Below are 23,437 nucleotides of genomic sequence, written 5' to 3' on the forward strand. Positions count from 1 at the left end.
GTGTGTTTTACCTTCATTTAAGCATCAGAGTGACATATCGTGTAATTCCATTTATCACGTCTTTCCTATAATTCATTGTCTTGCGTTATTTTTTTAAACGATAATTTTCAGAATGCCTGGAAAATTTTCATTTGTGGTGATGTTAAGCTAGTGTGAAGGACATTGAAGAGTGTCAATTCTTTTCGTATTACTCTTTGTGGTTATCCAGAGAAATGCACCTCATGGCGCAGTGTCATCTAGAAAGAAAAATGACCTCTCCATAAAAAAGATTTAGATATTCAACATCTTTATTTTTTACTTTGGTGTTTTAAAAGAAGCCCCATAAAATCAATTTATAGAGTTTTACAGACATGTCTTTTGATCCAAGTTTTTTTTCGTTATTTTGATTGTGCTCAATAACGGCAATGATAATTTTATACTTAATGTATTATTTCAATACTCTTACAGTGAAATATATGGAGAAAACTAACAGTAATTACGGCAAAAGTCCATTTAAACAATACTAATTAGGAGCAGAGCAAACACGGACCTCTTAAACATCAGAGGTGGGATCAGGTGCCATGGAGAAGTAGGCATCCCGTGTAGACCAACAACACCCCCATTCCCCTGTGCACTAGATGATATTCCTTTTTGTACTGAACACGTATAAGTATATGAAGATTACTTTGCCAGACCTTTCTTAAAAAATCTAAACAAAACGGGATATAATATTCTCTTCTAAATAAACTACTGAGAATAAACATTCATGAGATAGAAAACAATCTGATTTTAAACAAACTCGCAGAAAAATACCTTGAACTGTTGCCAGAAAGCCACGAAATGGACCCATGGCGTCCGTTGTAAACTGAAGCGTTAGAGTCGTTCCAACACTCTCATAAATCTTGTCATGTTGAAAGTCCTGTAGAGAACACATTGAAGCTAATCTGTTCTTAAGGGTTACTTCGGCTCCTGGAGAGAAAAAAAAATATTATGCTTCATGTACATACCATTAAAAGATAGATGACTTTTTTAAATTCAAATGCAATGATATTTAATTAATCTTCTTCTAAAGCTTCTGAAATCGGTGCAGACTTTTATTCTTTTGATTTGACATTAACCTTTCACGTTAACAATTTTCATTTATCTAACTTACACATCACAATAAGTTATGAAAAACTCAACCTCTTTGTGTAATATTTTGATAAGCCATATTTTAATTAAATTTAAAAATGTTAGAAATTTGGGTTTAAATTTTTTTTAATTTATTTTGCTTGAATTGATTATTCATTTCGTAATATTCAGAAAACAAAGATAAAGTTTGGGATAATTTTGTGTAATTAATAACAAAATACCTTGATAGATGTTGATAACATCACAACAAGAATTTTCACACTGTTCATGTACTTCAACATCAATATACTGGAATTGCACAATCACGCCTGTTGGAGACGTCAGCTCATATCTACAGTCCAGGCCTCTGTAAAAAATACATATTACCATTAGAATTCTTCACCAAACTGAAACCAGACAGGATTAATTCTTAAACAGAAAAAGAGATACTCACGTTTCATATAAGTCAGGAAAGTTTGGAGACGCTATCTGTAGTTTCTCTGACGTCACTTGAATCGGCTTGTAGTCAAGTGGGCAGTAATCTGAAGATGATAATTTGAAAACATACAAAATTATAGATAATTTGGGAGACGTAAATTGATATTACAGGGGTTTCAACGATCTCATTTAATTTAATATTTCATAAATTCTTATAATAGAAATTCTTATGATGACCTCCTCAGGAAATACAGCATATCAATGGATTATATCTTGACTGACGTATCTCATACTAATTTTAAAGTTTTTATTTTTATTCTACCTTTGATTATGAATTTTTCCGTTTGATTCATTGATAGAGTGGAAATGACAGGTGGACAGTTGATGCTTACTTTTCCTAATGACGGCGCACGATTAGTACCCATTGGAATTGCAAAATTAGAATACTTGTATTGATTGCCTTAATATTTTTTCAGATCGATTCCCTCTTCGTTAAATCAAACCTTTTCATTTTTCTCAAAGAAAGATATTTTCAATCCTTTAATTTCAATATGAAATTCTAATTTAAATAATAGATCAGGCAATTTTTTGATAAATCATGGTGTAAACATATGGAAATTGTTTATCTGTCTCTTCCATATCTGATTCGACATAATGGTTGTGTCTAATACTCCATCAAAGAAATGTCCAGTCAACAGAAATGATATCTTTACCATGATGCTTAGAGGCAACCAAAGTCACTTCAAATCCCTTTTCATAGTCATGTGTTGTTCCATCAGAATTGAAATCTATTTTTAGACTTCTCCCGGGCGTTACAGCCACAGGTCTTGTTGCTGGACCAGTCAATAAACAATTAGGACAACAAATTTTTTCTTTGTTTGAAGTCTCTTGAAGGAAGAAAAATATATCAATATTCTGAGAATTGGTGTTAATATCGTGCAATGGCAATAAATACAAAAATTTGCAGTTTTCATACATGCTATCATGTTTAAGAGATACATATATAGCATTTAAATCATGTGTATTTACAAAATTATTACGGAATTAATTATATTCGTTATATGTTTCCTAATGAATAAGATAATCAATTAAATTTAATCTTAGAAAAAGTTTTAGATTGAGAAACATTTCACTCACCACCAGCAGGATAAACTTCCAACCTGTCGTCACAATGGACGCTGACTTTAGAAATTTGATAAACTATTCGCATGTCTGTTTTTTCGGCAACGAATTTCCATTCACAAAACAGAAATCTACGTAAAAAGATTACGACAATTTTTCATATCAAGGATTTTACAATTTAAAAAACACAAGAAAACAGATATTAAGAAAAAAGATTTGATGTAAAATGAGTTTTGAATGTTAATACTATAAAATTACAAATTTTCGTGATTTGAGTAAAAACTCTTGGTTGGTGGGGATTTGAATTCGTGGATGGGGAATTGTTGAGTAGTTATGTATGTAACATTTTAAATGTCATGGTGGACATGAATTCGTGGGTCTCTTCATAAGTCGAAACTAAAGAAAATTAAATCCACACGAAAATCTGTGATTGCACAGTATGTAATTCGGATATACACATATAATGTCACATTTTTTTTATCATTTTTAGAAACTTTGATCTTTAAATCTAATAAAAACTCGATCAGTATCCACTTAAGACAAACGTCAGGATTTAGAGGCACTTACATGTACTTACTTTTCATATGTGGTTTGGTTAACTGGAGGGAATCGAACAGTTATCTTCTCAATACCCACAGGAATTACTTTCTCTTCTTCACACTGGGATAAAGCTAAAAAGAAAATTACCTATGCTATCTTTAGCAAAATAAAATATATATGGATATAAAGAACAATATTCAAGCTCAAATGTCAATTAAACAATACAAAATAGGAGCGGTGCAAGCACGGACCTCCAAAACATCAAAGCTGGGATCAGATGTATATTCAGTAAAATTTGACTCTTTCTATTTTCAACGTGCCGTTTTATTGGAGAATATTGAGAAGAATTCACATTTGGTAAAAGAAATAAAATGTGAAACTGGTAAATCACATTTTGTGAAGGTGGGGTGGGGTGTAAAAACTTTAAACTACTTATGGCAAGAAGACACCATCGAATCTTATGTCCTGCACGAAACGTAAAATTTCAAAGGCATTATATTTGAAGATTTCTTTAACTAAGAAACTGATCATGGTCATTTTTTTCCTCGATCCACAAAACATTTTTCCCATCAAAAATTCGTAATTTTACATTATAACTGGCGTAATCAATTGTTTATAAACTTGTGTTCTAATTCAAAGACAAAACAAAGCGGTAAGATAATGAATGCCAAAAATTTTAAGAAGCTAAATAAACTTGTGTCAGCAAGTGAGTTAATTTTTCAACATATAAATACTAATTATGCTTGTCAGGGCTTAATAGACTTAGTTAATTATTACTTACATGTTATTATGAAACAAGGAGAAAGATTTGACACACGCGAACAGCTAATCGAGTGTCATTTATAAAACTGACGATTTTAAAATGAAAATCAAATACATTGTATTCTATTGTTATTGAATAACGAGTGCTACTTTGGTTGTAAACATTGCTTTTCCTACATGTGGTAGAAAAATCACCTTGGGGAGATCATGAACACTAATTTTGCATTTTTAAATGCAAAGAAGGGTTAATGATAATAATTTTATTTTGTAAACCAATTGATAATTTGAAAATCACATTGCAAAGAAAACAAAATCTTTGATATATTGATTTCTTCAGAAATACTTGCTGAAGAAAGACTGAAAAGATTTAATTTAATTTGCCATAAAATCCTGTAGTCATTTTATGCGTATATGAGTTAAAATAATTTGTAAAGTGTCATATCAATTATGTAAAACAACATAATATCTTGGGGTATTTAAACAACTGTCACGTGACTCTCATTATTTGTACATTAAAATAGTTCAGTAGGCTAGTTTAAAACAATTTCGGATGACATAACTTTGATATATCAGAAGTTAATGCACAGTTGCAATGTAAATGGGTCACAAAGAATTTTCCATAGATATGGAGGCAGTTTTTAAGTGTCACGTTGACATATATATTAAATCGTTTCTTGTTATACTAATGATGAAACTAAGTTATAAAATTAAACTGACTGGTTCACAGCAGACAGCTTAATTTGTAATTAAAAAAAAGAAGAATTGGATTGAAACGCGTAACGTTTGGGAAAAAGCAGGGTCAGTCTATACATTTGGTTGTAAAATGCACACATATACATTTTTAATATGAAATAAAATAGAGATTACGAACAGTATGTTATCTCAAATGTTCATTTAACAATACAAAATTTGAGCAGAGCCAACACGAACCTCCAAAACATCAGAGGTGGGATCAGGTGCCATGGAGAAGTGAGCATTCCCTGCCGAGCGGTCACAACCTCCGTGTGCTCCTTGTCATAACACTGAGAGAATTACCTAGTTGATTTAACTAGTGTGTCAAGAAAAGCGTTCTTCGTGATTAGTAATCACTCTGTGCACTAGCTAAGATAGTGAAAAGTGGAACAGTGGTCGTAAAGATACTTAAATACCTAGTGAAAGTTACTTATAAGTTCTTAGATTTACTTATATTATCTAGTAAATCTACCCAATACCTAGTAAAACTTCTTTTGAGGTAGTAATTGTATGGACAGTAAATATACTAGTCTTCCCAGTGACTTTCACTGGTTATTTTTTTCGGTGAATTGTGAAATTAACAAAACTTGCAAACGCTTAATTTTGCTACTAAATAAAACATCTAGAGGAATACGTTTTACTGACCCATTTTTAGTTTCATTTAATTTCAAACGTGCATGTGTACCAAGGAGACAATAAGGTTTGTGGCGTAAGGTACTAGTAATATTGCAAACTTTATAACATTCGTGATGATTTTAAACATAAATGTATCAAGGTCACCACAATCATTCTCTTTCAGCAAATGATAAGAAATATTTCTCTAATCTGTTAAAAACAAAACCATGATACTACTTTATTTAATTTTTTTTAATTTTTAGGGTTGTTTTTTTTAAAGAACGATGCATTTTATGATATACAGAGGAGAAACGTCATGCGATTTTTTATACATAAAATATTTTTAAAAAATTAAGTATAATGAGATTAAAGAAATAATTGTTACTACTTTATAACATATCGTGTAATAAATGTAAAAATGATAAAATAATAAGAGCGATTTTTTTTGTTCATGCACAAAAATGTTTAAAATATAAGTTTAATAAATATAATAATAAAAAAAATTTCAAATTTCTTTTTTTTTTTTATATTTTATCTTTTGTACCTTTCAGATAGTCTATCCTATTTCTTGATAAAGACTTACACATTTCATGTTTTACCAGGATAACGTCAGCAAAAATGCTTTCCATGAAAATAAGGAAAAAGACAGTTTTCCTTAAACTTAAATACCAATAATGTCGAAGAGAAGGTTATCTGCATGCTTCTGCACATTCAACCGCAGGATATGGTAATTAAGAAAATAATGTTATGTTAATGAAAGAGGATAAGTTTGTTATATTAAATCTTACCATAATGAAAATAAACCACAAGCAGTAGCCAAACACAACACAAGCGGTCCATATCGCACAAATGTATTCCCACCATCTGCCGCTAAGCAATTCAGACATACAAGTTAAAATTTTTAGGTGGAGAGAGAAAAAAATGGGGAAAGGGGCGATAGAAGAATTATCATAATTAAACATGGAGACAAGACGGACATGATTAATGAAATTTTTTATCTGTGTGTTCACACAAACCTGTTACACTGGGCCCACAAAGTTAAAGAAATGTCATTCGGTATATTTTTTACTCAAAATGAAATGATTCTGCCCTTTATTGTAATATGTCCAAAATGTTATATTAACAAAAAGTCATTGGAGATTTTAAGAAATGATGACATATTTTAGTTAAATAAAAAAAATCAAATATGTTTTTTTTTCTTTCAGTATTTTCAAATTAATATGATACTCTTTAAAAAATTAAATGAAATGAAAATTGATATATGGATATTAATTCATTAGAACAAAATTTATTTTTATAAAAAGCACATTTTTTGGCAGATTGTTGTTTTTCTTATCTGAATACTCTTTCTCGTCTTGATTTTCAAAACCTTAATTTGTAAAACAAACTGTCATATCATATATTAAATTTATAATGCATTTTTCGTGTAACCGAATTATGCTGCATATTTGACTTCTGTGCAGGTAAGAGGGAAAAAAATCTTAATAAGAATTAAATCATGGCTTAGTTTTTCCGCAATTTTATTAACAAAAATTTAAGTTAATTCAATTTCATTAAAAGCCAACATAAACTGTTTTAGCATATTCTGGAAACTAGGATTTTCCCATTAAAGACTACTTTGTTTAATTCCTTTTTTATTTTAATTCTCACAAAGACTACTAGTATTGATAAAAAAAATAAACATTTTAAAATAAAATTCAAATTTCCATCAAAAAGATTGATTTGAATTTGTTTAAAAATCACCCAGATTCTATAAGCAAATACGCTGAAGTTGAGTTATACTCATTGACACATTTATGATATCTTCGGAGACCAGGTATACCAATTAACTCTTGGAATGCCGATGGGCACTAATAGTGGACCTTTATTAATTTACCCGTTTTCATATTCCTGTAAATCTTAAGTTATTTGAAAACTCTTGCCTGAAAAATAGATTGCTCTGCTGTTGCCTTCAACTCGACATTATGTTTATCGACGACGTTTTATAAATTGAAAATATTTGCTTCCACTGACATGCGGACTCGATATATCCTAATAAAATTGAAAAGAAAAGACAGCACAGCGTGTAGCATGTGATAACAGGATCTTTTACTTACTATAGACGAAAAGGGCTCGACTAAAACTATATTTGTATGATATGGTAAACGAACTGATGTAAACTTTTCAATCGTCAACTTTCCTTATTGATCTAGTAATATCTCGATTTTACCTGCACTTGAGTTGGTGTTTACATCTTCCAACTCGACAGATAAGTTAATGTTACAAGGATGTCAAAAACTTTAATTTCAGCATTCCCTAAATTCCATGGTCGTTATAAAAAAAAGCTTGTTAGTAATGATATCCTTCCATTAGGTCCTATCTTGACTAATTTGTTTTATACCAATAGCTAATCCTTTGTTTTTATCCTGAGTTCGCCTACGGAATGTTCCATGTACCTGATAAACGCTTAGGGTTAGCGGTGGGTATTACCGGTAACCAGGGGATGCTTACTCCTCCAGGACACCTAATCCCGATTCTGGCATTTACCCAGGGGTGTATTTCATGCCCTTTTCAAAGATTTTTATTTTTTACATATATTTTCAATCTGATTAAAATACACATATCTACATAGCGCAAAGCGCAGAGAGCTAAGTAAAGATCTTTTTTTTTAAATCAGATTGAGATTTTTTAAAATTAAATACTGTTCGTAATCTTCACCTTTTTGTCTTATGTATGGTGACATATTTCTTCCACCTATATGCAATATAAATCATGTTAGCATGCAACAAAATCATGTAGACATGCAACATAAATTATGTTAGCATGCAACATAATAATGTAGACATGCAACTTATTTATGTCAACAGATGCAACTTAATTATGTTGACATGCTATTAGGTTACCAGTCCTACAGAAAATTACATTCCAATATTGGTAAATTTACTTGCTCGCGTCTGTATCTGACGACATACATGCAAGATGCGTCACGATTATGAAGACATGCGACTTATAATTATTTATGTCAACATCCAAGATAATTATGTAGACATGTGACTACTTGTTTGTCAACATGCAAGATAATTATGTAGACATGCAGCTTATTTATGTCAACATGCAAAATAATTAATTTAACATGAATTAAGAAGACGAACACTATTCAAGCTCAAAGTCCATTAAATAATACAATATAGGAGTGGAGCAAACATAGACCTCCAAAACATGAGAGGTGGGATCATGTGAGTTAATTATGTCAAATGTGAGATATGCATGTTGACATGCAAATTATTTTCTTCCATACTGAGTATATAATTTGGATGTTGAAACAGTTAACGCATGTTGACATAAAGAAGTCGCATGTTGACATAAATAAGTTGCATATGCTAACATATTTATCTTGCATGTTGATATTAAAAAATTGTAGCATGTCTAATTATATTGCATGTTAGCATAAGTAAGTTGCATGACGACCTTAATATCTTGAATGTTCACACAATTATATTGCATGCTAACATAAATAAGTCGCATGTCAAAATACTTAAGCTGCATCTTGCATGTATGATGTCAGATACTTGTGTTAGGAAGACAATTTACCCATACTAGTATTTAAATTATATTCTCCAATAAGATTGGTAGATTGCATGCTAACATAATTTTCTTGCATGGAGACATATTTACTTGCATGTAAACATAACTTATCTTGCATATAGGGGGGCAGAAATATGCCACTATGAATTTTAAAAACTTAAACAAAATAAAACGTTTAAAGAAATACTACATTTTTTCATTTATTTTAAGCTTTGTGTTAGATTTGTTGCTGAATATTAAAACAGTCTAATTTTACTTGTTTATATTAAACACATAACCTATAGCATTCCTCAAAGACTATATGTCTGTCTCAAAACTTGACTTATTCTCCTAATAAATCTTATTTAATTCATTTTTTAAACAACGAATATTTTCAGGAGTTGTCATGTAAAATATGGAGGACAGGTAAAAATGTAAACTTTTCAGAACAAATTAAGACGACATACAAAACTATCTCACAGAACAAGGATTTTAAAAAAGTCAAAAGTCTGTTTTAAAGCCTACCTTTTTAAAGTTGTTCTCATCAAGGTTTTAATGGCTTAAAGTAAATCAATGGATTGAAAGCTGAATTGGTTGCTATTACTTAACAATAATTGTTTTCTTATTTATCATTTATGTCTCGATTTTCAAAGTTCAAAGTATTTTTCCACTCTCAAGGTAAAATCTAACAAGCTTTCATTTGATGAATTGTGGCAGAGTTTTTGGTTTATGAATGTCAATGCTTGCTTATTCTTATCTGTTTCGTCACAAGATGTAGACGATTTGAAACAAATTTCTAACTTTCAGTGATGATTTTTATGTCAATGCAATCTTTGTTAAAAGATCAATGTTTTTTCAGGTAACATCCTATAGACCTATGACTTTGTCTTCATATTGTAGATGTTTGAAATTGGTCAAAACTTGACATACCTTTTTGGTTTGGCACAGTGCGTACGATGTACGATGTAATACCGAGATAGGTTTGACCAGCACATTTTTTATATAAAGGTACTATGTATGTTTGAATCCTTTCTTTTTTTTATAGAGATACATAATAATTCGACGATCGGAGTGAAAAATATTTGAATATAGTTTAATTAAGGAATGAATTTAATAGGTACCAATTTCATACGGTATAAACTGGGTACAACTATTAAATTCATTCGATCGACATAATTATACCCCCCACTTTAAAAGCGGGAGGATATATAGTAATCGGTATGTCCGTCCATCCATCCGTCCGTCTGTCTGTTATGCATTGGGGTACTAATCTCTTATCCGCAACTCCTCTCATACCACTGAATAAAATTTGATGAAACTTTCAAAGAATCTTTATTGCATATTGCAATTGTGGCCTCCTATTTTACTTTTTGATCTGGCACATATTTTGGGTTTCCCACAACAAAACATGGATACTCCAATTATATTCATATAGGAAGGGGGGTATCATTAAGTGAGCTCATTGCTCCCACAGTACCTCTAGTTTAATTTTTATTCATTAGGTGTAAGAAAAAAAGATGAATGTTCTTAAAAAATGACTTCAGTTTGTAAAAAATTTTTAATGTAACGTCAGGCGGATTAATACGTTTATGACGCAAGTCATTGTGACGTAGGCAACCCGTTTTATACGACTTAAAGTAATTTTTTTATCCAATCAAATACAGCGTTACAACTAGAATTCAATTATAATGGAATGAATTTACAGGCAAACAAATAATATATTTTATGAACAGATTATTTTCAAATATATAAATTATAATACTGGAGAAGAAAAGGCAAGTTTACACTGTATTGTATGCAAACGTGAGCAAAATGTAATTTGTAAATTTACTTGCATAAAGTTTCAACTAGATTGTTAGTACTATTTATCATTGGAACAAATGCTGACTGACGTTTTTCATACGTATTGTTAGTCCATTATTTATATACTGAATTGACGATGGTGTTCCCGTTATTTTCCGATTATGACAAGGAGCACACGGCTGGTGTTACCGGTCGGCAGTGGATGCTCACTCCTCCAGGGCACCTGATCTCACCTCTGATGTTTTGGAGGTCCGTGTTTGCTCTGCTCCTATTTTGTATTGTTTTATGGACTTTTGATCTTGAATACTGTTCGTCATATCCATATGTTTGATTCAAGACAAAATATATCCCTTTCTAGAAAAGTTTGTTTTGTTGAGATTCCTATAACTTACTTGAATTGTCAATTTATCAATAGAAATGTGTAAATATAGTTAAAAAGCACCAACTAAAATCAGAAACGCTGTTTTTACCTTGAAGCATTTTTCTAACGTCTGACTTTTTAAATGAACTTTTTATGAAAAAATCACTATCAAATAATTCGATAAGTTATCAATCTTGCAGAATTGTGAGTGCTCATATTGACTTTTACCAAGTATTTCAAAGCAAAAACTAAAAAAAGAATTATTTTCCGTTGAACATTACCAATATTATAATGTTGTTTCAATAGCATTACACCACTATCAAAGCTTATCTTTTTTCGTAATTTAGTTTACTTGAAGTTTGAAAATGATAATCTGCAACTCAAGATATCCCCAGTGAAAAGAACCTTTGTCAGATGCTTGTCAAAACTACTTTATAAGATTTGTCATAAAACAGAAAACGTATAGACAAAATAGGAAAAACCAAACTTGACCTACTTGAATGAGGTGCTGAGAGATGCAGAATCAGAAAAAGGACTCTGCAGGGACTCATCTTTGTCACTGGCAGAAAGAGAAACGGTAATCTCAGATTCAAGCAACAACTCATCTTTGTCATTCCTGAACATCTACACTTTTCATACCGTCCGTACTGAAGATGCACACTGATTTTATCTCACCTACACTTCAAATATAGACCCTTGATTATTACAAATAATCATGATTTGTTGTACTCCTCACTATGAGATAAGAAATTGATTTTAATTGAAAAAGATCCTCATTTCTATTCTATCGACCAGCAATCTTCTGTACTTGTGAGTCATTTTTGCTGAAAAGTGTATGTTTTAAACTGATAATATGATTTAAGAATAGAACTACAGGAACGGGTAATTAAATGATAAATGTCTTTAAAGCTACTGTGGGCAGATGAATTAAAATAATAATACAGATGGAGGAGGCTGATTCATAGGGATCCTTCAAGTTTATATATTAATTTGCTGACTTTTTCAATTTCAATTTTTTAGTACAGCTGATAACTGAAATAAAAAAAAGTAATGTTGTTAACTACAATTCTGTTTAAAGATAAAAAAGCTTAATTTTATCAAAATACAACTTCAGTATACAGATGTGTTTTGGCCTTTTTCATCGCAGTTGGGAAAAGAGGAGGCATGAATAAAAATAAATTGTATATATTTCAAACAGTAGGACAATCGAGCTGACTTATATTTACGTACAGTACATAAATGTATTCCTTTGTTGGCAAATTTTGCCAGCGCTTCTGACAAACAAAGTGCCATAGAGAACCTATGCTGGGAAACATTAATAATATAAATCCTGTCTGGTAATCGGCAGTTGAAGTTCCTTTAGCTTCTCCCAATATTTTATTATTCAGAAATGTTACGTATAATTAGAAAGGTTAATTGCAAATAAGTTGAAACCTAATTGTTCACCGAACTATATAAGATAAAATGAATCAAAAGAGACTTCGGTTACTCATTAGAAATGTTGCATGATTCATGCCCATGACTACGCCTACATCTAAGTTGATTAATTATTCCTGTTGACACTCTGTGGGCTTGGAAGATTTCTTACATTATGTCCGTGGTCCTTGCAATAATAGGGAAATTCGAACTGTTTCTGGATCCAGTATTCCTTTAGTAGTCCATGCATAGATTAGTGTAACAATAGTGGGACAAAAAGTTGGATGAGATGTTTTTCCTCATATTAAAAAAAAATACGTGTACGATGGTAAGGCTGATAAATGAAATGTTATTAAAGATGTTGATTGTCCTCATTAATAATTCCAAGCTTGTATCTCCCGACATTAACGTATTGAGTGAACCCCTGTTTTCTCAATCTTAGTCAGTCCTCTCCCTAGGATTCAATCAATATCAAAGGTAACGTTTGATTTTCACAGTTCAGATTTTTCTCATTTTTGAATAAAAAGATCGTCCAGTAATGTCTCTGTAAAAAGATTTTTACACGAAGTTGTTGATATAGGAATCTTTACGATCACGTTTAATTTACCTGAATATATATTTTTTTTCATGAAACTCGTTTCTGTGTGTATTTGTGTTATTTCATCCTTGCGAATGAAAAAGAGGAGGATTAAAAATAGTGATGTATAATAATTCTGTAAGTTTTGTAAAATTGGGGGGAAAATCAAAGAGCTCTGGAAATCCAAGAGAATGGATTAGGTGTCAGGAAGAAGAAAGTATCTTAGGTCGACCAAACACATCATTTGCGAGTCTCACTCTGTGATGAAAGTATCTTATGTCGACCAAACACATCATTTGCGAGTCTCACTCTGTAATGATCAGGAGAATGTATACATGTAGCACCTAACCAAAACGTTTGAAACACGATGGCCTTTTCGGACATATTAGTCAATTCCAATTATATATGTCATAGGCTGTTTTTCCATGAAACATGGAGGTAACGAACAGTATTCAAGATCAAAAGTCCATAAAACAATACAAAATAGGAGCAGAGCAAACACGGACCTCCAAAACTTCAGAGTTGGGATCAGAAGGCATGGAAGAGTGAGCATCCCGTGCCGACCTGCCACTCTCACCGTGTGCACCTTGTCATGATCGGGAAATAACAGGAAATCCGTCGTCAATTCAGTGTATAAATAATGGACTAACAATTAGTATGAAAAATGTAATTCAGCATTAGACTCAGTGATAAATTGTATTTGCTGACAAGGTCATTGTATCGACCATAGAACTTACGAAATGATGACGTTAAACAAGACTGTTGATATTCTTGTTTCATCAACTTGTTTGTTTATTAGTTACCTCGTTTTAGAAATTTTTCATACGAAAAGCATGCTCTTGCGTATCGAATCAACTGAGATATATAAACTTCGTATGAAGGTGATGAAGGTATATTGCTAAAAGGTCTTCATAAAGACAATCTGTTAAATACCAACTCTGTACCAGACCAGTTAAAGCCACTGATAGTTTGTTACTAGCGTGTTAAAATGATAGTTATATACATGTACGCGAAACATAATCTTTGGTACCGATGAATTCAGGCACCTCTCTTTTTGTATAGGCCTACATATAGTGATTACGTAAAATCAAAAGGTCAGAGAGATTGAGTACAGCTGATACATTTAACAAAATATGATAGCATAGCTATCTGAGGTTAACTAAAAAAGCTTGAGTCATCCTGTTTGAAATTTTCAATCTCATTAAATTAATTTACAGTTTACGTCTTTTTTCAGCAAATCATGGTATCCGTTGAAACAGAAGTTGCAGAGTCATGATTGTCTTCATAATTATTAAGATTGACAGGTCGACGGCGTAGCGCAATGGTTAGAGGGTCTGCTTTAGAGTCGCGAAGTAAGGAGTCAATCCTTACGTCGCGGGTTCAAATACAACTGTGGAACGTGGAGACTGGTCCTTCGGATTAGACCGTTTAAACCGAGGCCCTGCGTCGCAGTAGGTGCTGGCACGAAAAAGATCCCTCACTGCTCAATGGCCCTGAGTGCCGAGCATAGGACAAAATTTGAAGCTGTCCAACGGCAAGTGGTGGCGTCTCCATGAGAGAGAAAAATTCTCGAGAGGGACGTTAAACAACATACAATCAATCAATTAAGGTCGGATTCTTTTCTGATTTCTGACTAGGTGGAATATTCAAAGTACATATGTTGATATGTCTTATATATTAAAATGTAAGAGATTTAAAAGACCATATTTTTCTTTCCTCATCACAATTATACAACTTTAAATAGAAATGGTAAACTGCGTTAGAAAACTAGCAGGGACTATATTTTTGGCGGAATGGTGGCGTATGAAAATATCTTCTTTTTTGGCTCTCAGAATTATTATAGAACATTGAATTTAGTTATAATTTCTACGCAATCAAGGGCAAGACGAAATTTTCAAATGTAAGTTAAATTATTAATCAGGGACTAAAGTTTCAAAATATACCAAATAAATAAGATTTTTCACACATACTAGAACTATGCTGGCTTTTAAATGCTTCAAATATAAGTACAGATTTCAGCCAAAAATCCATAAAAAGTGTCATTTCTCTCTTAGTAAACGATCAAAACTTTTAGTTTTTGTATCATTTTGTACCTTTTTGTGACAACTTTACAATATGTGAAAATTGGAAAAAGTTAAATATATGAAGAATATAACAATAACTAATAAATCCTAGAAATTTAAGAGAAGTAGAGGAAATTCGGATTAGCAAATATCCATTTTATTTCAATTATCCATGTCAATTTGGTAATATCATCTTATAGGCCCTATATGGTAGTATCTTTTTATGCAAAAAGAAAAACATTCAATCTTGAATTGAATTACAAGTAGGGATCGCATGATTGGAAACAGTAATTTTTCATTCTTAATGTCCAAGAAAAAGGTAATGACCTTGACCTGACCCTGCCTCTAATATCAAACGGTCAAATTTAATCTCTCTCACACTTAGTAATATTGTCCTCTTGATTCTGTGAAAATTTCATTAATATTTAAATACAAGAAATGTGAGAAGAATCCTACCTTAAGATTGACAAAAGAAAAGATGGAGTCATCACGCTTGCCTTATAGTTGAATTCAGTGAAGTAGATTTTTCAAGCATGTTTTATTTTTTTACCAAAATATTATCAAATGATCAAGTTCAATGAGATATTCGAAGAATAAAAAAAATCATTTTTTTTTCTCTACTACTGAGAACGTTTTATTGTGACCAAGGTCGATGGGGAAAATGTATTGTTTATTTTCTTTATATGCAAGCAGAATTTATACTAGAACGAATTAATACGTAACATTGTAATAAAAAAATCACTTTAAGGTCTCTAGAGTTATCGCCCGGAATTTTTTAAACGAGAGTCAGTCATATCAAAATATTGCATGAATCTATAAATTACCGTTTCTTGTATTTATTCAAACTCTATTTTATTTGAGAAGGAATATTTTTCCAAAACTTATAAAAGCCTTTTTTTGTCTAGTATTAGAAATATCGTTAAGTTTTATAACGATTGCAAAACTCATATTTTAGAACTGCATGGTAAAAATAAGATCAAAACAGGTTTAAATTACATTTTTTATCATCCTTTATGCATTTTTTTTCTCTTATAACCTTTTTGTCTCTACTATATGCCTCCTTTGAATAATAAAGAGAGCAGTTAAATAATCCAAGTTGGGATTTGAATCATTTTATTCTAAATTTTACTTGGAACACAACTCTAAACACAATTTTACAAATTTAGAAAGGGGAAACTTGATGTGCACATAACAAACCCTGATATTATGCTCAAAATTTACTTTAGCGTTACAGCTGTAATGGTTTTGAACAGAAGATCACGTACTTTTACAAATAGAGTTGGAATCAGGTAGCATGGAGGATAAAGTATAACTTGTCGGCTTGTCATAACTTCAACGTCTTCTTATCATAAAATCGGAAAACAAAAAATGAGTAGATAATTCTATGTAAAAAAAATTGACCTGTATGAAAAAGTCTGTCGACAATGTATGAAATATAGAGATACTGAATAGTGCTGACGGATTGCAGTCGTAATCAAAGTCATTTTATCGAACAAAAACCGCCGAAACATGGCTGAAAATTACCAACTCGGCTTTAAACAACATCCAAGTTTTACATAGAAATATATAGAACAAAATTTTAAAAATTTTCTTCTCTAGAACACTAAGCCAGGAAATACTACAGTAAAAAGCGGTTATAACGAAGTTGCTGGGACCTATGAAATCACTTCGCTATATCCGTAATTCGTTAAATTTATATTACTGGGGATCCAAAATGACTTCGCTATATCCGTAAATTCGCTATATTCGTGTTCGTACTAAACGAGTTTTACTGTATCAATCAATCGAACAAAACGAATAACTAATTTAGTTAAACGAGACTGTCGATTCGGATAATATTTTGTTTCATCTTATTAGTCAAAAGACTATCTTGTTGTACTAGATGTATTTATCAAAGTTAACGAATAGGAAAATTGAAGTCATCAAGTCGATCATAATTTAATTGTAAGTTTGCAATAAATGTTTTATAATAGAGATGAAAACAATGCAAAGTCATTTTAATCATCAGTGTATTTGAAACAAGAGCACAAAAATCTAAGCTTTAATCTATATTTGAGTTTCCCTTTTCCTGACCCCCATTTTGTTAAGTGGGTTTTACTTCTTCCGTAATTTACTTAAATAAAAAAAAACATTCCACTTCTACATGATGTTATTTGTTTTGCCTGCTTTTAACAAAAAAAAAGACAAGCTCAGTCGTTTCGCAGGAGAACTAAGGAACATAAAAAATTAAATCAATATTAAGCGTTTTAATGCTCATGAGTTATCATTTCCAGTACAAGGAAGGATCATAATTGCAATTATTTCCCTGTCCATTTTTCATCAATTTTTTCTTCATTAAAGTTTTTTTCTTTTATTCGTTTCCACTGGATATTTTTATACAGATATAGTAATACAACCTTTCATTCCCTTTTTTTCTATATCGTTGTGTGTTCTATTATTTTTTTTCTCTCTTTTTTGGATATTTATTTCAAAGGTATTGATATTCAATTTCCAATTAAAATAATTTTTATTTTATTTCCGTGTGAAATGCTGTATATATATAAACATAATATGTCATAATATTATTATACTGAAAATTGGAGAAAATATTAACTTCTAATCTGTGTATAAGACATCATTAATATTAAGTTGACAAGAGAAAGCAATATATTCAATTGCATGGGAAAATGTTTTTTTTTTTTTTTTTTTTTTTTTTTTTTTTTTTTTTTTTTTTTTTTTTTTGAGAATGTCTTTTAAAATTTTTTTTAAATGCATTGTATTTCACATTTATTCATCAATTTAACAATCCTTTGATTCTTGCATGAGAAAGATTCGCCCTATTATTTACGTCTGTTTTGACATATATATTTCCTTCTTGAGCAGTAAGCATTTATTGTGAAATTTCTATTGACAAATTCAATCAATAAACTTTTTTTTAATTCAAAAGGGAGAACAAATTGAAATAAAGTTGAGGAAAATCGTTAAATGTGCATTTATATCAAATTCTGTAAAACTGTTAAAAGATTGTGTGTGATCTTTTCGTATAGATTTTTTGAGAAAACATCAATAGGCAACAGGGAAGTAATTCAGGAAAAACTGGCATAAACTCAATTTATTACAACGAAATGTTTCTTCAACTTTCTGGAATAAACATTATTGCATTTTGGGGTAAGTATCGTTGGTGTGATGTAGTAGTTGGAGAATATTTTTTTTAAAAATACCTTACTATACAATTTGTATGCACGAATTACGCTACTGAAATCAACATCGAAGCCATACAAAATTATCTTCCTAAGAAAGATGAAATATATGGAGATAACAAACAGTATTCAAACTCAAAGGACCATTAAACAATGCAAAATAGGAGCAGAACAAACACGGACCTCCAAAATATCTGAGGCGGTATAAGTGCCATGGATGAGTGAGCATTCCCTTCCAACAGGTCACACCTGCCGTGTGCTCTTTGTCATACTGTAAACCAACTTTTATTCGCGTGTGAGAAGTTTTCGCGAAGTTCGCAAGAGTCTGGTAATGGCGAATATTTCTCGCCGCGAACAAGTCCTTAAAGTGTCTTTGTCTATTAACAACAGATCAAAAAAGGCTTGATCGCGAAAATTAATCGTCGCAAACTAGTTTAACATCGGTAAATCGCGAAATAAAGCCGTCGCGAATAAAAGTTGATTTACAGTAATCGGGAAATTACGGATTGAACCGCTGTCAATTCATTGTATATATAATGGCCTTACTATGAGTCTGAAAAACGTTAGTCGGCATTTTACTCAATGATAAATTATATTTGCTGGTCTTAATCGACCATACGAAATGATGACTTTAAAATATATGTAAAATGAAAAAAAATTCTTAATTTTTGTTGTGTAAAATTGTTTTTTTATTATACTGAGATAAACATCTCAGCAATTTGTATAAAAATGTCAAGCTAACGAAAGTTATCGCCTACAAAAATCTACAAACAGTGCAAATTTGTGAACAGAGCATGAACTTCTTCGGAAATTTCAGATGTTAGATCAGGCGCCTAGAAGAGTATCCCTGATGACCAGTAACATCTACCGTTAGACCTGTGAATTGATTTATTAGACGGAATATTCCATGGACAAATTCAATATAAATACAAAGGCGTAACAAATGATATGAAATGAGTCCGCCAAAATACGTCCCAATTTAAGGTCATATTGGTTAACGAAGACAGTATAGTTACCAAAGTATTTCCAGAATGATGACTTTTAAAGAGTTGTCAAGAACCCTGTAACATCACCCTATCTATCATTAGCCTGCCTCGGTTTGACAATTGTTCGTACCCAGAGCGCATGCTCTCGAGAATCGACAAGGTAACTGTATCGACGATAGAACCCAAAAAACGACGACTCCAAATGAGACTGCTGATATTCTTGTTTCAGCAATTTGTTTGTCAATAATTTACCTCGTTTTAGAAATTGTTCAAACGTAGAACATGCTTTTTTTTGTATTGCATCAACTTGAAGCTGAAACATATGAAGATAACGAAAAGTATTCAAGACCACATGTCGATTAAACAATGCAGAGCAAATGGACCCCTAAAACATCAGAGGTGGGATCGGGTGCCATGAAGGAGTGAACATTCCCTGCCGACCGGGATATACACCTGCAGTGTGCTCCTTGTCATGATCGGGGAATAACGGAGAGTCAGTGTATAAATAATGGACAAACAATTACGCCCCAGTAGTTTGAAAAACGTCAGTCAGCATTTGGCTCAAAGATAAACTTATTTGCTGACATGGTCATTTATCGACCACAGAACTTACAAAATGGTTACTAGTACTTTAAACGAGACTGCTGATATTTTCGTTTCATCAACTTGTTTGTCAATGATTTACCTCGTTTTAGAAATTTTTCATAAGTAGATCGTGCTCTTGCATATCGAATCAACTGAGATGTATAACTCCGTATGCAGATAATGAAGGTTATTACTGCATAAGTAAGGGAAGATGACGATAGATGACGTTTATCATAGAGCTTGGTGGTTAGATAACCATTAGCGTCTTGTCTTTTTCAAGTATCCAAATATGAAAAAAGATGTGTCAGACTCTGTGATATAACACGTACCCGTATGCAGGTACATATATTAACAAAGCTTTTGGAAATCTGGAAGCAATACCTTTTTTAAAAAAAAATATTGAAGTATCAACTTCAATGGTCTTGTCAGCAAATCCAATTTAACAATAAGTCAAATACCGAAGAATGTTTTTCTTAATTGTTAAGCCATTACATATATTTAATTACTGAATCGTCAGCGGACAACGGATGTTTTCCCAATTATGACAAGGAACACGTGGCGGGCGGACCGGTCGGCAGGGGGATGTTCACTCCCCAATGTCTTTTGATCCCATCAATTGTGTGCTAGAGGTTTGAGTTTGCTCTCAACCTGATTTTTCTTGTTTGAATTAATTTTTGAGCTTGAATATTAGATATCTGTAATCTCCATATTACATTTCTGTTTTACTAATCATGAAATACCGTTTACTTTGAACAGGAATTATTCTCTTCAATTTCCTGATTGGGGTACATGCGAAATGTTCGTCCACCTATGTGAATAATATATGCGGTACGGGCGGTCTTTTTTATAACTGCCAGCACCAGGAATTTACTTCTGTACCACAAATCAATGTTTCAGGAGTAATTGCAATAGATCTGTCAAACAACAATATCACACATCTTACCAATTCGGATTTCAAAGGAATGGGTGCTTTAAAAGCAATATATATCACAAGGAACACACTGTGGCGTATTGAAAAGAATGCATTTCAACATTGCTCTCGGCTGTGTATTTTAGATATAAGCTCGAATGGCATAACAAAAGATTCAATAGAGGAAGGTGCATTTGGGAATCTGACAGCACTTGAAGATTTGAGAATGACCGACAACCCTTTTTCTAGAGGAGGATATCCCGATACAGAAATAGGAAGACTGACGTCATTAAGAAATCTGTCATTAGATGCAACTTATTACTTAAGCTTTTCTTCAGAATTCCAAAACTTGAAAAGGCTACAGTATCTGGAGATTTCACCATCATCTTATTTCTGGTTTGACAATGATTCAATTATGAATTTGGAAAATCTAAGTATTGAATATTTGAACCTCCAATTCAGTGATAATGGTGCTTGTTATCATCATATTGAAGATATATTCTGGCCTTTTTCTTCTTTGAAAGGGTTGACTTTTCAAACATATTGTGGTTTACGTTATGTTCTGAAATCTTTGAAAAGATTGCAATTTTATCAAATGGAATACATCGACTTTACAGGATCAAGTAACTTCAATGGTGAGCCCGTTCTCCTCAACGACGTTGACGTAGCATTTCTCAAAAACATTTGTGTTAAGTTCCTTTCTCTACAGGGTACAAGTACTGTGGGAATACCAACATTGAACCCATCCATATTTATGAAATGTATTGAAGTTATTGATGTGTCACATAATTCAATATACACCTATTCGACGTTCTTTTTGTTCGTGCAAGCAAGACGAATTAGACTCGTTAATTTCAGTCATTTGAATGAATGCCAATTACCAAGTTCAAGAAGAAACTTATTAGAGACCCAGGAAATGCTACAAAAGCGGTTTCTTCCTGTTAACATCACTCTCTCAAAAACGCTGGAGGAATTCGATGTTTCTTATACCTACGCAAATCCAAATTTACTTGAAATTCACTTAAAAATATTTGCTACCAACCTCAAGAAGGTAAACTTACAATACATAGGTTTTCCTTTTTGTTCTTACCACAATATAGAGTTACACTTACCGAATCTAGGAATCTTTGACGTTTCAGGTTCGTCTTGTGAAAATTTAAATTTACAATTTTTGAAGAATTGCCTCTCTTTAACAGAAGTTTATATGCGAAATACCAAATTAAATATCGGTCTAGCCAGTGATGTGAATGGCATTTTCTTTCGTGGATTGTCGAAATTAACGAAGGTTGATTTTTCAGAAAACGCCTTGAAAGAGTTACCTCCAAATTTATTTCTCAACCAGGCGTCTTCAATGAGGAATCTGATACTCAGCGATAATTTATTTACCACAATACCGCGTGCCTTACTTCTCTTACCTAGGCTTAAACTCCTTGACCTGCGATCCAACAAACTCTCCTATTTTTCAAAGGAATCTTTATCAATTATTGAGAAATTACCCAATATTACAATAGATGTCAGAAACAATCCATTTGACTGTTCTTGCAACGCTTTAATTTCCTTGAAATGGATCAGAGACAATGCAAGAAAGTTTCTTCATTTGAACAGGACCCACTGCAACGAGTTGGAGGACCCACGGATAACTGTTAATGAGATCGTTAACGATCTGAGAGCATTAGAATTAAAGTGCATATCTCAACTATGGTTGGATATATCGATATCAATTGTTTCTTCCATGGTTTTGATTGTGCTAGTGGTAGCGATAATGTATCGATATAGAATGGTCCTTCGCTATGGGGTACTGAGAATAAGGCTATTTTGGAGACGTGGCTTTGCCCACAATTTGACAACAGATTCAACTGCTTTTGATGCATATATATCATATTCTCCTGTGGACTCTTTGTTTGTGAGTTTGCATCTCTTTCCTAAGTTGCAGAGAGAAAATCTTCGCATTTCCTTCCAGGATAAAGATTTTGAACCTGGTAGTACCTTTGCAGAAGAGGTTGTGGAGTTTATAAATATAAGTAAATGTGTTATATTTGTTATCACACACACTTTTCTCAAATATGACTGGGGAACATATGAAATCCAGGTCGCAAAAATTCATGCAATTCATAAAAATGCCCGGATTTTATTAATTATCAAGGATGACATCGGAGTTGAGGATCTTCCTCGAGATCTCCTCTATGTTTGGTGGAAAATTAAACCAATCAGATTGCCTGACAGTAACAACGCGACAAAGAGGGAAAAGTTCTGGAGGAAGCTTATTAAGTCAATCAAGGAATCTTAAAGCTTGTTTTATTGTTTGAAGGTTAGTAAAGAAATAACAGCAATAGAACCATATATCAGGCGATTAATTCTTGAACTTCAATGGCTGGTTTGCATTAAATCCATTTTGATTATTTTTACGTGACAGGTGATAGTGACTGGTCAACAGGGGATCCTTGCTCTTCCAAGGCACCTGATTCCACATCCGGAATTTCCAAGGGCCAAGTTTATGCACTCTTTACAGTATCTTTTGTAGATTTTTGTGTATAATACACTGTTCGTTAATCTCAACTATTTCATTATAATTTGGGTTATATATTTCATGATGCAACATTTTCAAAAATAATGTTTTACAAACCTCATGAGCTAAATTTCCAGATCCAATAGCATTTTTATACGTTTGTATCATGTTATTTATCGATTGTTAGAATATTTATTCAATTTATATTAA

The 23,437-nt window shown here is 32.1% G+C and overlaps 1 protein-coding gene and 1 long non-coding RNA gene across 2 annotated transcripts; one reads left to right on the top strand and one right to left on the bottom strand.

Moving 5' to 3' along the window:
• Window positions 1-2,748: 2,748 nt before the first annotated feature.
• LOC134276945 (uncharacterized) lies at window positions 2,749-5,903 on the bottom strand. The gene is made up of 3 exons (XR_009994145.1): window positions 5,882-5,903; window positions 3,227-3,320; window positions 2,749-2,780 (listed from the first exon to the last, which is right to left on the bottom strand). It is a non-coding gene; the product is annotated as an uncharacterized LOC134276945 (long non-coding RNA).
• A 14,960-nt stretch (window positions 5,904-20,863) lies between these two features.
• Window positions 20,864-23,267, top strand: LOC134276946 (toll-like receptor 4). The gene has a single exon (XM_062759222.1). The coding sequence runs from the start codon at window positions 20,948-20,950 to the stop codon at window positions 23,006-23,008; it is 2,061 nt and encodes a 686-aa protein (XP_062615206.1). The 5' UTR covers window positions 20,864-20,947; the 3' UTR covers window positions 23,009-23,267.
• Window positions 23,268-23,437: the final 170 nt, after the last annotated feature.

This window comes from Saccostrea cucullata, unplaced genomic scaffold (assembly GCF_032062105.1).
Source record: "Saccostrea cucullata isolate Sc308-1 unplaced genomic scaffold, CSIRO_AGI_Scuc_v1 ctg428, whole genome shotgun sequence".
Taxonomy (NCBI): domain Eukaryota; kingdom Metazoa; phylum Mollusca; class Bivalvia; order Ostreida; family Ostreidae; genus Saccostrea; species Saccostrea cuccullata.